The sequence below is a fragment of the Babylonia areolata genome, chromosome 3 (genome assembly GCF_041734735.1).
Source record: "Babylonia areolata isolate BAREFJ2019XMU chromosome 3, ASM4173473v1, whole genome shotgun sequence".
Taxonomy (NCBI): Eukaryota; Metazoa; Mollusca; class Gastropoda; order Neogastropoda; family Buccinidae; genus Babylonia; species Babylonia areolata.
The window spans coordinates 51,270,830-51,286,636 of NC_134878.1; the positions used below are offsets into that span (position 1 = coordinate 51,270,830).

Consider the following 15,807-nt stretch of genomic DNA (forward strand, 5'->3'; position numbering starts at 1 on the left):
ACACACAGAGAGAGAGAGAGAGAGAGTTGCAAAGGTGTATTCGTTTTCCGGTGTGTGTGTGTATGTGAGTTTCAGGTGGAACTTTACGGACTTTTACCACTCTTTCATGATGATGTTCCGTGTGCTGTGTGGGGAATGGATCGAACCGTTGATGGACTGCATGAGGATGAAGGAGGTGCCCAACGGTCTCTGCACGCTGGTCTTCTTCCCTACCCTCATCTTCGGCAACTTTGTGGTGAGTTATGTGTGGGTCGGTGTGTATGCCAGTGTTTTCTGTTTTGTTGTTGTTGTTGTTGTTTGTGTGTGTGTGTGTGTGTGTGTGTGTGTGTGTGTGTGAGGGTGGGGTTGGGGCGAGACAGAAAGAGAGAGAGTACGCAGGTGTGCCAATTTTCAAACTGATTAATATTGAGGGGGATGCAACAGTCGGAATCTACAGTTTGAGAAGTGGAAAACAGGGGCTTACATCAGAAGGATTCAAGACAGGTGGGAAGAAATTCTGTGTATATGACTTATCTCGGTATTTAAATCTTGCAATGGGTCGGTTCACGTATTTATGCGGATAGTCCACAGTATTCGACTTTTATGCAATGTTTAAATCAGTATTAGTGGATGTCAATCGACATGTGTGCTTTGAACAACCTTCCAGAATGACAGTGAAGTTCCCTACTAATTAAGCGAAACTAAATGCACAATATATTCGACTGCAGAGACGAGACCATGGGCCGTATTCAAGACAAAAATCATTTTGCCTGAAGGCAAGTTACACTTGACTGGGCAGGGACCCGCGGTTCCAGTTAACCTTGAAGGCAAAGTTATCTTCGTATTCAAGACACACACAGTGCACTCAGGCAGCTAACCCGTGGTCTAGAGATGAAATAAGTAAACATCCCGGGGATTCCCTTCTGCGCATGCTCTTTTACTTCGCACAACGCCACAGTGTGACAATTACAAAAAAAAGGAAAAAAAAAGAAGAAAAAAAAGAATAGATAAAAAATAAAATAAAGAAAAGCTTCAGTGGCAAAGCATTGATTAGAGTCACCAATTTGTCAAATGTAGGGGCCACTTTCACATTCTGACACATTGTCCTCCCTGCTTTTCTGCTAATTGAAAAATAACATAAAATACTGGAGTTCGGATTCAAATATTTCTTTGGAATGATCGGATTTCGACGATCTGCAAACTTTGGACATTCCATAATTTATCGTCTGCAAGTGCACTCACTTCACAGCTACATGTGTAATTTATATGGAATGTAATGACCGTATTCAAAACACGGTCACTCCGCAACAAAACCAAGGCAAAAAAAAAAAAAAAAAAGGATTAGCCATATTTACCTTTGCTTTGTGGGCAGTCACCCTTGGCAGTAGTAACTGTAAATTGCCTTCGGGTTTGTAGATCCGTGGGTAGGCTCTTGTGTTTCTGAGACCGGACATTGCTAACCTTCGGGCAGTTTGCCTTGCCACAGGCGCACATTTACCCGCAGGCACGATGGTCTCTTGACTATGGCCCATGCGAGTAAACTGTGGTTTTGAATTTGATTGCCTGTGCAAGCCAGCCTAACTATTCGCCAGTACACTCTTCCAAAGAACAAAGAAATTTCTATAGTGGTCTGTCAAAGGTTTGTACAATATTGCGTGAAAATATAAACAGGAAAACTGATCTGAGTACCTAATGCCTGTAAACTGTCATATAAAATAATAATCATGTAATATAAATGTAAAAACTGAACAGCTTCGATTCCAAAAGAGAGGAACAGAGAGGGTGGTGCTAGATCGATTATGATGTTGCACTCACTTGCACTCACTCACTCTCTCTCTCTCCTTATACCAGTAGCATGGCCACATGGAGTGGTTTTTATAGAGAGTTTATTTTTAATTTACAATAACATGGGTAACCAGTACACACACTAAGCAGTTCCTACTGGCATAAGCAACGCCTACATAAAGCAGCACACGGTAAAAAGTTCACCCTACACCTAAAGCATCACACCTGGAACACAAACACAAAACCAAAACCCTGGTCAGAAAATCTTAAAATTTTAAGGCCAGTACTTCAATCACCTAGTGGCTAGCTTTCACACATTAACCCCTTTCTTTCCACCAGCCACAAGATCTGTTACACTGGATGTTCACTGACACAAAACATGGTTTCCCAACACGACTAAGTTATCACCTTCAGCACAGAGATTGCAGCATCACATGACCACACGTGTTTCCTCAGCTGGGCCGGGTGACGGCAGACGCACTGAACAGCCGAACAGGGAGTGGGGGTGAGGTAGGGTGGAAGGTAGAGGGTTGTGTGATGTCGGCGCGACCCCAAAGACTGGGCTTTGGACGGAGCGGAGAGAGGGTATTAAGTCCGTAAAACAGGAGAAAGCTGCACTTCATGGTAGAAACATTCTGTTTGGTTTTTCTTATTTCATATTCATTTGTGGTTCATTTAAGCAAGGGATCCACCTTATCGCTGCACCGGAAGTGGGCGTGGTGAGCGTCTAAAGTAGGTTAAACTGAGTTCAAAAGAAATGACACTTATTTTTCCTCGGTTATTTCGTTTTCTTTCCCAATTTCGCACGTGAAAATGTCCATAATGTGGCCTCCGAATGTTAACTATTATTATTATTATTTACTTGCTATGTTATGTAAATGTCTTCACGGGTGTTTCGTGACAAAAATAATAAAGATAAAATAAAAACAGAAAAAGGTCACAGTGTCAGAGATGTTAACTGGTCGTTATTTAATCTCACTGTTCAATGTTATGTTGTTCATACATTTTAAGGAACATGTACATAATTTTCATCTTTCTCTGCGCTACCTGTACCTTGACCAAAAAAACAAAAACAAACAAACCAAATATACAAAACAAAAACAAACAAACAAACAAACAACAACAACAACAACAGCAAAAAAAAAAAAAAAAAAAAAAAAAAAAAAAAAACCCACACACACACACACACAAAGAGAGGGAGGGGAAAAAAGATGCGTCTAGAACTTTGGGTGCCATTTATGATAGCAACTAAGCCTCCTTTTAAAATTCTTCTGCCATGAGTTGATATTTTGCAAATTATTTCAGTCTCTTAAGATATGACCTTTTATGATACTGATATACTTGCAATTAAAGAAAATCAATCGTAAATCTGCGAATGTAAGTATAATCAAGGTCAGCTCTGCCAATTTCCAGAGGCACCACACGCATGTCTACAACATTTTTGCTTGGATACGTTTTTGGTTCATATCAAGCATTCACCAAACACTGCAAACATGTGCGCTCAGTTTGCTTGTAAAGCCATTCTTTCAGCACTGACAGACAATATCGTACTTACTAGATTCAATGTGTAGAGGACCAACAATGATTGCAGAATAGTAAAAATCTTTCTCATTCTCATAAGCGTTAAGAGTGCTTCCAAGGAAGGGTGGTGGGTCTTGTCGCTGATGCTTGACTGCCTTCTGTCCTGCAGTCCTTTACAGCAGTCCGATGTGGGAGGATAAGGAGAAATTTTAATGTACCGTTGCGCACACTGGTGACTGTAGACATTTTGTTAAAGTATTATGATTCACGTTTGTTTTTTTCTTGCCCAGGGGATACACAGGTTGGTCCAATGATTCCATGCTGCCCTGGATGCTCCACTGCAGGCTGTACATCGTCCATTACATGTTTTGTCATTGCGATTGAGTGCACATTTTCTGATTGCATAGGCCAATGTTGCTAGTATGTCTGTCTACATACTCATGATGTGCAGCATGGAAATCTGACCAGGAAAGTGTACCAGTGGCGATCTCAAGTTCATCTTCAATGACACCTTTGCAGTGACTTGCTTATTTGATTTTTGCCTCTTGACTCCTTGTGGACCATAGGGATGCAACAGTACTCCTCCAGCGAACTTGGTTTTTGGCTGCTCTCTTTAGCCGGGCCTATGTCCATCCGGCTGTGCCTTCATCTCATCCTCCAAGCTTCTTTTCCAGGTCTGCTTTGGTCTGCCCGCTCGCCTCTTTCTGTCTTGTGTTGTCGCGTGGAGGTTTTCGAACGGTATTGCCTACCCAGCTTGATTTCCTCTTCCTGATCTCCTCACTAATGGGCACCTGGTTGGTTCTTCTCCAGAGGCAGGCATCTGATATGGTCTCTGGTCATCTGATGACTAAGATACGGTGCAGGCATCTATTGATGAAGGCCTGTGTTCGTCTTGGTTGTTCGCCATGTTTCAGAGCCATACCAGAGGACTGCCTTGACGTTGATGTTGAAGATCCTGTTTGGTGTGAGTGGAAAGAGATGTAGAGTTCCAAATTGGCCGCAGGGTATAGCAGTATCAGTAGCTCAAGGAGGCGTCACTGCGTTCGGACAAATCCATATACGCTACACCACATCTGCCAAGCAGATGCCTGACCAGCAGCGTAACCCAACACGCTTAGTCAGGCCTTGAGGAAAATTTTTTTTAAAGAATAAAATAAAATAAATAATTAAAAAAAAAAATTTTTTAAAAACCCACACACCCACAAACAATCAAACAAAAAAAGTAATAAGATAATAAAAGTAGAATAAAATAATATGAAATAAGTAAATAAATAAATAAATAAATAATAGATAAATACATTTTTTTTAAAAAGAGCTACTACTAATAATATTATTTATAAGGCGCAAACACTTGAAGTCAACTATAACGGTATAAGCGTACAAAAAATAAATAAATAAATAAATAAATGAATAAATAAAAATAAAAATAGATAAATGAATAAATAGATATGTAAATAAAATAAAATAAACTGATAAAAAAGACAACAATGATGATAAATAAGCAAACAAATGTAAAACATGCAGACACAGATTCACACATACGCACACATATGCATAACAGATATACACCAAACATGCAGTTTCACAGATATGAAAGCACAATCAAATACACATAAACGTACATGAGCCCCAACACACACACACACACACACACACACACACACACACACATTACCCTGCACCCCCTCTACTCCCACTCCTCCACACACTCATTTCTAGGCTACGTATTGCAGCTTCCACGGCACACACACACACACACACACACACACACACACACACGCCAAGAACGTGGCGTCTAGTGTGTTGCTCAGTCTATTGTATTTGGAAAGCCCACAGAGACGCTGTTCCGTTTTGAAGAAATTTGCGCAATGTTGGTTTGGAAATGATGCCGATTTTTGTTTGATTTGCAAACCATCGTGCTCTACCTTTCATGCTAGACGGCCGCTCCCTCTCTCTACCTTTATTTCTTTGAGGCGATCGATGGTGTGATGACCTTGTACCTGTTCTTTTTGATATTCTTTGACTTTTCTGAGGATTTCCGATTTTCCTAGATGTAGGCCGCTCGTTGTTGTTGCGTTAACAGCAAGTCTGTCAGCTCGCTCATTTCCCTTAACTCCTGCATGTCCCGGGCATTATGACCATGTAAGTTTTTGAATCTGAAAGTTGCGCATTGCCTTATGCCACTCTGGGCTTCCCATTCCATATTCAGTTTTCTGTATGAGGTTCATTGAGTCCGTTAGAATCATGGCATGTTGGTTTCCGGGCATATGGATAGACGATAGCCACTGGAGGGCATGTTTCACAGCTTCAACTTCCATCGTCAGGCTGGAGGTTGTGACTTTGTAGGCAGCATTCTCTTCCCTAATTGTTTTTCCATTTTATTTCGCAGTGAATCCCCAACTGGACTGGTCTTTGGTGACTGAGCCATCTGTGTGTATGATGATGTCCTCTTCTTTACTGTTTTCTTCTGTGAGTAGCTTCACTTCCGCATCAGTTTTGCCCACTGGCCATTCCCCACAATGTCTTCCTAGAGTGGGTGAATAGATTGTTGAGGTTTTCGGGGGTTTTCTCCCATTCTTTTGTTTCTTTCAGGTCTTGTAGTCGGCATACTAGCTGGATTGTGTTTTCTGCTTGCCCCATCCATGATCTTCCTCGTCCTAGACGGCTACCTTTTGGTTCTTTGACTGCGTCACTCAGTGGGTTTTGAGGGTTTTCTAATGCTCTGAAGTAGGTCTTAACCTGTTCTAACTTGTTTCTGGTCTGGTCAAGCAGGTATTAAATGGTTTCCGTAGGCGTGTCTTGTGCTGTTCCAAGGATCAGCCTCATAGCTTCATTTTGAACTCTTTCTAATTTTAGGAGGTTGCTTTGAGACGGTGTTGTTAGCCCAAGTCCGTAGTCGATCACACTGAGGACGAGTGATTGGTATAGCAGGAAGAGGTGGCGTTGTTCAATACCTTTGGTTGCCTTTGCTTTTAAGACTGAAAGACCCTTTTTGCATTTGAGAACAGTATTTTCCTGTATGGGTCCTCAGGGTGTTGAAGGCATGCCTCGTTTTGTTGATGCAGTTTTTGATGTCTTCATCCGCCCCTCCGTCCTTGCTCACTATGCTGATACCTTTGCAGTACTCCAACCATTCACTTTCAGTGTTGTGCGTCTTGTTTTCAAGTCTGACGGCTGGTTTTGCATTGACGTTACATGGTGGTATTTAGACATCTTTGGAGGTCAGAGCAGCTGGATGCACGTTTGCGTAGTTGACAGGGAGGGAAGGCATTGTTTCAATTCTGGCGGACACCGATTGCTGAGTAAGGGGTGTGAGGTACATAACTGCTTCTGTGTCTTCATGCTTATTCTGCATCAAATATCCCATGGAAGGTGTCTCACGTTGTTGTCAGTCTTGAGATGTGGTCAGTTTTGTCGACCGCTCCAACTATGTAAATATTTGTCATCATTCTTTGCGGAAGAACTACACCATCTGTTTCAAATTTTTGACATACACTGTTTGCAATATCTGTTGAAATAGACAACAGATGGTTGAATGAGATCCCAAGGCCAAGGCTATGAAGGATTTCAGCCAGCCCTTTCTTTCTTGTCTGACAATGAACTTTAAAGCTGAAGTAGATTGGGAGTGGTGTCTGTGTCCTGTTGCGCTGGATATGTGATATTGCTTTTAATGATTTTTTTTGCAGTTATATGCAGTTATCTGTGATATGCTTAGAACAGCTTGAATCTGGGGTGGAGTGGTTAATTCTTCAATGGAACCTGGCCCGTTGGTCATCATGCTGATGGGCGCCTTTAGGGTGAAATGTACACAGTTTTCTTGACTTTCTGTGGCTGAATTTGCCATTGAATGAACTATCTGGCAACAGCAGATCACTTCTTACCAGCTCAGCGGTTTTTGCAAGATGTGAGGCTTCTGTATCATAACTGCATGTTTCTTGATGGTGCCACCGAGGTCTTTGTCAAACATTAGGAGAGTTCTCTGCCTTGTAAAGTGGCAATGGGGTCTGGAAGAGCTGTGCGAAGTTTATGTTTGATACGTGTTGAATGTACATCAGTTTGCTCGATTCCTGATTGTGCCCGTCCATACGTGTATATTCTACACAACTAAGACATATTATCATCCATGTCTTCATTATTATCTCGTGAGTGCATTTAACAGATTGTCAACAAGTATATAGAGTTAAGTAAGCATGTGTATGGTACACATATATTGTTACCATGTCCCCTGAAGCAAGTTTAACTAAAAGACTTCTATCCTGAAGCTCTTCTGCACAGTTTCTCATCTTTGTAATCAAGTCCTAAGTCCAGGCTTCTTGCAGTATACCCTCATCACTGTTAAAAAAATGCATTCATTTATTCGCATGGGATGTGTTACCAAACAGGTTCTTTGTGTTCACAGGACTAGCACTGGATTTGGAATTCTTTTATTTTTTTTTTTTTTTTTTTTTTTTTGTGCTCTCAGTCTCCTTTTAGAGTTTGTCGCAGCTTTCCTCTGTTCTACACCTCTTCTGCCACTTAGCAAAATGTTGAAACGTTGCTTCATACCCATCTCCTTCATCAAACAAAGACAGATCAACAGGATTTGGGCAATGCCCTAATCTTTTAAAATCAGCAAGGGTTTCAGTAACATAGGCGTAACCAGCACATTCTCGCTTGGTTGGGCAGATCAAAGTTTCTTGTGATGCTGTTTGACGTAATGCACAAAGATTCCAGTTGATTTCCACCACGTCGTCAGTCATCGACTTGGACTGTGGCGGATCACAGCAGCCACATACTTGTCTGCATTGGCAAGACAGAACTGTCTCTGAGAACAAAGCAAGACAGTCGTGGCGAGCTCATTTTTTTAAGTTTCAATTTCATATTGTTCAGAGCCCTGTCGACCGTGAAGGCCTCTTCTGCTATATGCTGTAATCATACACACCAGTACGAAGAAATCAATTTAACCATACTTCCTTACAGAATATGCAACCCTCAGGGTTGTCAATAGCTACTAATAGTCCGTAAAATAATTACGGTTATTTTGTCTTGTACAAACCAAACAATCTCCTATTAATTTTCTTCTTCTTCTTCTTCTTCTTCCTCTCTCCCTCTGTCTGTCATTCTTTCTTACGTTATTTATTCATTTATCTATTTATTCATTTATCTGTTCACTCATTTTGTAAACTGTACAGTTCCAGTTACATAATACTTTCATCTAAAAATTAAACACAATAGCAATACCCTAGTGTTGATTACAACACTCCAATAGCAGATTTTAAAATGATAAAAATAACTTTTTAAAAATTTAAAAAGAAAGAAAGAAAAAGGCATAACACCTTCGTTTTAAAAATCTGACTTTTGCCGCTAAGTATAGCCGTACTTCAGGTTTTGGTCTGCCATGGGCGATGAGAACAACCAAACCAGCGCACTGCGCGCTAAGCGCCAGTCTCTGGGAAAATGGGAAAGTGGATCCCTCGTTTAATGGGTTCGTTAGGGCTTATTGTATATATATGTTAATTATTATGTCTTTATCACGAAGTGCCGGATTTTCATTTAAGGAACCCAACTGAGAAAAGAAATTGAGTTGGGTGGCGGGTGGAGGTGAGGTGAAGAGAGGGGGAGGGAAGGGGACAGGATGAGGGTGATGTAGGTGACATTGCCGCCACACTATAACATAAGCACTGATGATACAGTTACAAATATGTCTGAATGTCCAGGTTTATTTTCCATGCTTGTTATTTGAAAATGAGCCAATATATATGACCTAAAAGAAAGTGAAATCTTGCGAACAGACAAAACAGTATGTGCGCAATGCAGCAAGACACCACTCAGGCCTGGACTAGTGCAGTTACAACACACTGTTTTTGCGAACGATACATTCACGATGTGTGTTCATGCACGCACACAAATACATGCACACACTTGGTAAGTAGAAGGTCAGTAACAAATTTACATATATTGTTTATTCTTTTTTGTGGTCACACATGCATGAGACGTGCTTACCATCAGGTGTGACTCTCTCAGGTTCTGAACCTCTTCCTGGCCTTGTTGCTGAACTCCTTTGGGGAGAACACTATCAACTCAGCAGACACTAGAGAGGCCAAACGGCTGAGGGAAGCCAAGCAGCGCTTCAAGGCCAAGTTCAAATGGCTAATCCATATTTTCAATCCAGAGAGGGAGATCCGTCTCATCATCCATCGTCCCAGCCACAGGGACTCCATCATCCATCGTCCCGAGCTCAACGAAGCCATCTCTGCTCAACGTCTCAACGACAGCACTCTTGGGTCTAATCATGATGGTGCGTGTTCAGTCATAGGAAGACAATATCTCACATTTTACCAGATTATTCATCACAAGGATCCTTATTATTGGTCATTATCCACCGGCTCAGCAACTCTTCAATGGCTCATCCTAGTGGTAGGTGTTTAGTCATGAGAAGACAATTCTAACAGATTACCAGAATATTCATCATTGGATAGGTACCTTACTGTTAATTATTTTCTCACATCTGCATCTGGTTCAGTTTTAGGCCGTATTCGAGCATCTTGAACATCTATCACATCCAGTCCGCATTCTGATGACTTAAGCAACAGCATTGCTGTTTATACGGTGCTGTTTCCTATTTCAATAAACCCGAAAAATCAGCTGTTACAGTTTGTTAAAAAAAATTTTATTTTAAAGTCATCAGGAAGGTTCCATAATCATGGATCACAGGCAGCTTGTTGGGTGTGTCATTGGTTAGGTGGTTCATTGGCTAACTTTTATTGTTTTCTCGGTTGGATGCCTGGTTGGCAGTCATGTAGCCTACTGGAAAGTACTTTGTAAGCACCCAACCCCCTCTTTGCACAATTTCACCCCAAAGTTGTGTATGGTGGTTTATTGAGCCTAATCCCAAGTTAGTTCCACCACTGTCATTGTCACAAAAGTATTTTGAAGACTGGAATCACAAGTCAAATAGGACTTCTTTGCACATCATTGCATGCGATTCTGTCACATTTCCCAAGCAGCTTTTAGGAAAGACATGGATAGAGCTGAAATCTCCTCGTAGTATGTATGTGTGTGTAGGAAACATTTTGTACTATTTTATTGTGATGGTTCGTATCTGCAGTTTGTAGTATAGTCAATTTGTATATAGAATTTACTTCATCTGCTGTCAAATGCTATTATGCACTATTGTACATGTATTGTTTCGTATGAGGCGCGTAGAGCCTACTGAAATGGTGAGTTTTTGCCTGATAAGTAGGCACACTAATTATTATCAACACCATCATCATTGTAATCATTATTACTTTTTTTTTAAATGTATATGACTGGAATTGGTATCATTTGAAAACAGACGACGTTTTTGATTTTGTATACTAGATACTTTGTACATAAGCGTAGAATCAAACAGGATAAAGCCCAAAATAGATTGTTTCTTAAACGAATGAAAAGCCAAACTATCATATTGAAAATACGTGCTCACATTGATGTTCGGAAGCCAGTATCAAGTATGTATGAATATGTGGATATCAATTAGTACACGCTAAAATTAAGCATTATTTTCTGTTATAAAATACACATAGCACCGTGTCTCTGATCACTGCCATCGCCGAGTTTCAGTTGTTTTCGTTTGCGAAAGTTACAAATTTTAAAGTCGTCAAGCTTATTTCATAATTCTGCTACATACTGACCAAAATATCATCAATTAAGCTACTTAAGCGCTATGAACACACAAGATTTTATCTGTCTGGCTGGTCTAACTGCAGAGGAGTGGCCCAGTGCTAACGCGTCTGCCCAGGAAGCGAGAGAATCTGGACGTGCGAAAATTCCCTACTCACCTCTATTTTCTCCCCTCCACTTGACTTCGAGTAGTGGTCTGGACGCTAGTCATTCGGAGAGACGATAAAGCGTTTTCCTATGTGTATCATGCACTTAACGCATGTAAATCAACCCACAGCAACAAAATAGAATAGTATGTTGTGACAACGAGTGATACAATCTTTAACATTGACAATTTTAAAATTGGTAACAACGCACTTCATTTCAAAAACCGGACGGGCAAAAATATAGTTCCGGTTTGAGATGTTGCTGATGAGAATTGGGGCTTCCTCAGTTTCACATGTTTCTCATGAAAATACGACGATGATATAAATCGCATAAGGGTTCACACACTCGATAAGAAGTTACTTTATCACACTTAACATTCTTCTCAGCGACAAGACATGCAGTGAAAAACCGAAAGCATTACAAATGATGAAGATCATCATACGGTTTTTGTCTTTTTTCCTTTGTATTGTTTGACAGATATTAAGTAAGCAAAGTGTCAACAATTATATGCCGGTACTTGGTATAACGCGTATTGCTTGTTCTAACATCACACCATTATCAGTAACACATGGAACCGTTTTCACATTGACTTTGAAAAAGTGAATTAATAAGATTTGATACAATACAACATAATGACTGGTTTATCTAATCGTGATCATTGTATCTTGGTTTTTTTTGTTTTGTTTTGTTTTGTTTGTTTCTTTTTTGTATTGGCTCATTCGTGTGTCATTAAGCCAGTTGTTTATTGCACACAAGTAATCTTACTTATCTTCTGTCATTTACATTTACGCCCCTTCCCGTTATTTTTGATCTTCTGGAGAAAAGCCCTTTTTTCGAGTCCCCAAGTCACTTCAAAGACCTTTGGTCAAAGGGCCTTCAAGTGTTCGGTTCCTGTAGTCTGGAATTCTCTTTTTTTTTCCCTCCCTGATACTCACCAGTTCTGTCCCCTTTCAAAACAAAATACAAAACTGACCTGTTAAACAATGGCTTATCATGTGACGTAGCACCCCCTACCCCCCACCCCCACCACTCCACACAAACACATACCTTCCCTCATTTTCCCTTCTTTATTGATGTTTCCAGGCGGGGTGTGTGTGTGCTTGCGGGTGGGTGTCTACTGCGTGTATCCGTGTGTATTTGTGTGTGTATGTGTGTGTGTTGCGCGCGCGTGCGCGCGCGTGTGTATGTATGTGTGTGTTCTGTGTGCGTGTGTGGGAAGGTAGGAAGCGGGACATATTTTGCGTTTTTTTCAGTGGTGTGACGATTCACATTTACAATTCGTTGTATTGTCTCGGTGTACACAGATTTTTTCGTATTTGTTTTCATGTGCTGTTGTGTGCCATCATGCACAATTGTGTACTATGTATTGTTTTATATGAGGAGATTATATCTCATTATGTGGGGAGTCTGCGACATATAAATACTTTGGAAGTTGGAGCAAGAGTCTTTGCAGGTAAACACTCGTGGAGTTTGATATTGTTTTTGTGCTGTGTTACAGAGCTTTGCACTTATAACATTGAAACATATCAATCCACAGTATCATAAGCCATCTATTTCATTTGTAGATTACTCTCTACATATAGTGAGTACGGCCATGACGTGCTGACTTGTTTCTGGTGTTGTTATGCGTAATGGTGACTGTTGGTGTTATTGTGGTTGTTGTGGCTGCAGGAAGCTGCACCACTGAGAGTTCAAAACTGAACCCCAGCACAACCTCAGTTGAAAGGTCTCCCGCCGTCAGTGGCAACGCTTCCTCCATCTACGTCTCCATCAAGGAAACCAGGGTCAGTGGTCAGAAAACGTGTGGGTGGGTGGGTGGACGAATTGGAGAGCGGGGGAAAGGTCGGGGTGTATGTAATTGTGTAGGTGATTGTTTGGGTGCGGTGTGGTGACAGTTTTAATTAAGTACAGTACAGTCTAATACAGTACAGAAACCGTTTATTGTGGTATTAACCAGTTTTGTACTCTTATGATAGTGACAGGGGATGATTGTCATCTGTACAACAGACTCGCAAGGGCACAGTGGTGAGCAGTGACATCAAGGTGAAGCCTGTGACACCCCCTGAAGACGGGACGGATGATACAGACAAGGACGGGCCTTCTCCTTGTCTTCCCAAGTTCATTCTCAAAAGAATGTCAGTTCTGTTGCTGGCCAAACATCACAGCAGTCCATTGCTTCCTTCAGCCTGTCTGTCTGCATCTCTCTGTCTCTCTACTTTCCCTCCTACATCTGTCATATAAAGCATTTAAACTTAGTAGTTCTGTCTGCAGTTAATCACCGAATAGCCTACAGTATCAAACATTCCATCTATATTCATTTCAAACCAACCCTTTATTGAGGGGTCATGGTAGTTTTTGAATGAAATATCCATGTCTGTGTCTCTCTCCCCTCCTCCCCCTACCCCTCTGTCTCTCTCTCTCGCTGTCTGTCTCACATTATTATCTCACACAAATGAGTCTTCCAGTCATCGTCTTTACATTTCCCTTCCTGTGCATACAGATGGGAATCTGCAAAATTACAGATTAGACAACTGTCGTGTTTTCTTGGCCTCTTCTACGTTCGCAAAAATACCTGAAACACGCCTTAGTTTATCTTTTCATCCAGCAGCAAACACACAGACCACGAGTTTGTCTAAATGGAGCGGGGAGAAAGAAAGAAAAGCACTGCCCTGCACGAGATTTGAACCGCTAGTTTCTCAGGTGCTTTACTGGTCGGCTGTCGGTGTGCTGTTTGACACAAGTCAAGGCAACAGTGACTGATGAATCATTACGTTCCATAGGGAGACAACATCACGTTGCAGAGGATTCCCAAAGTTGTCGGTGAAAGTAGTCCTGAGAAAAGAGAGAAACACACACACACACACACACACACACACACACACACACACACACACACACACACACACACACACAAATGTTGCGGTAAGAAGGAAGGAATTATCATTTGAAATAAAAGTCAAGATAAACTGATGAATAAAAAAATGGATAAAGACAGAACAGATAGTTGAATGAACACGCAAACAGGTGAACAACCGAGTCCCCAAAGATACAAAACAGATGAACTGGTGAAAACACAAAGCCTAAGTTTGTGTTTATGTGCGGTGCATACGTATGATTATACATAGACATACCCGGGCGCACACGCATGCATTCATGCGCGCGCGCACATACACACAGCACACACGCGCGCGCGCGCGCACGCACGCACACACACACACACACACACACACACACACACACACAACACACACACACAGAGTACGTGTTATTACATGGCCTCACGTTGTCTCACACACACACACACACACACACACACACACACACACATACAAACACACGCACAAAACGCCGTGTAATTGCATGACCTCACAATGTGTGTAAATTCGTGGGAAAGAAAAAAAACAACAAAAACATAACAACAATGCTAAAATAAGTAAATAAATGAACACACACACACACACACACACACACACACACACACACACACACACACACATTTTATTTCTGTGTGTGTAAAGGTCTTCCTTGCGTGACCGCTTCAACAACAGTAAATGTGGAAAGAAATGGACCGCGCTCCGCAACGCAGTGTTGGAGCGAGTGCTGACAGATTTCTTTGAGTACATCGTCATGTTTGTTATCATTCTGAGCAGCGTAATGCTGGTGAGTATTTCTGCCTTTACACAGACTTACTTCATGCCCTCTGTTTTCATATCTTTTTCTTATGCCTGTTTGTTCATATGATAATGTACTGTGGATGTGGTAAAAGACAGAGAGCGATCGTATTTCGAAATAGATCTTAGATTTTATGATGCAGATTACATTTTCTTTTCTTTTAATCTATCTGCTTAATCTTGTATATTCTTGTGATTACGTTTATATGATTCTTGAGTGTGTGTTTGAACAGACATGTGTATCGCAGTGCATTGTATTGCATCGTATTGTTGTGTACTGTACATCAGACCTGTCTTCTCTCTTCTATGAGACATAGACCGACATCACACTTCTGCCTTCCATGTTCTGTGAATCACCAGGTACATTCTTCAGTCTTCTTCTATCTTTCATCAGCCACGCTACACACCTCTTCGCACATTTTTACACTTTGGAACCCAGGTTTCCATTTGGGGGGTGTGGGGGTGGGGGGGTGGAGGGACAAGACGGATCTCTACCTGTTTAATCTCTCTTTTCCTTCTCCAACCTTATTTCCCGTCCCTTGCTTTGCACCATGTTATAATGTGTTCATTGTATTGTGTTGTTTCGTGCAGGCCTTTGAAGATTTTAATTTCCAGCAAACTAAACATTCCCTTTTGAAAGACATCGTCAAGTACGCCAATTATGCGTTTGCCGTGCTTTTCACGCTGGAGATGATCATACGCTGGATGGCCTATGGTGTGACCCGATATTTCACCAGTGCCTGGAACATCATCGACTTCATCGTCGTCGTGGTCAGTTGCCTATGCATTGTTTGTCTATAAGATTGATTGTTTGAACAAAAAAACAAACAAACAAAACTTCCATGCATTATGTCGGTGTCACCTGCTAATGACTCGGAAGTTGAGGGTTCGAACCTCTCCTTTGGAGCCAGAGTATTTGTCTTTGCTTTAACAGCTCCCAGCCAGAGCCAGTATGCTGTGGATTCATTCAAATGTCTTCAAGAATTTTTCTCAAATTTCCAGATGCCTACTCAGACGACAGTGGGAGCAGACATGGGTTTTTTTTTCAAACCGATACCAAATG

General features: G+C 41.3%; 1 protein-coding gene across 1 annotated transcript in view; it reads left to right on the top strand.

The window, feature by feature from the left end:
• Positions 1-15,807, top strand: part of LOC143280371 (sodium channel protein 1 brain-like) — a 75,212-nt gene that overhangs the window by 18,611 nt on the left and 40,794 nt on the right. Inside the window, exons 5-10 of the mRNA XM_076585008.1 lie at positions 76-235; positions 9,289-9,562; positions 12,745-12,857; positions 13,081-13,208; positions 14,592-14,733; positions 15,336-15,515. Of these exons, the coding sequence (XP_076441123.1) occupies positions 76-235; positions 9,289-9,562; positions 12,745-12,857; positions 13,081-13,208; positions 14,592-14,733; positions 15,336-15,515 (997 nt within the window). The remainder of the gene's footprint in view (positions 1-75; positions 236-9,288; positions 9,563-12,744; positions 12,858-13,080; positions 13,209-14,591; positions 14,734-15,335; positions 15,516-15,807) is intronic.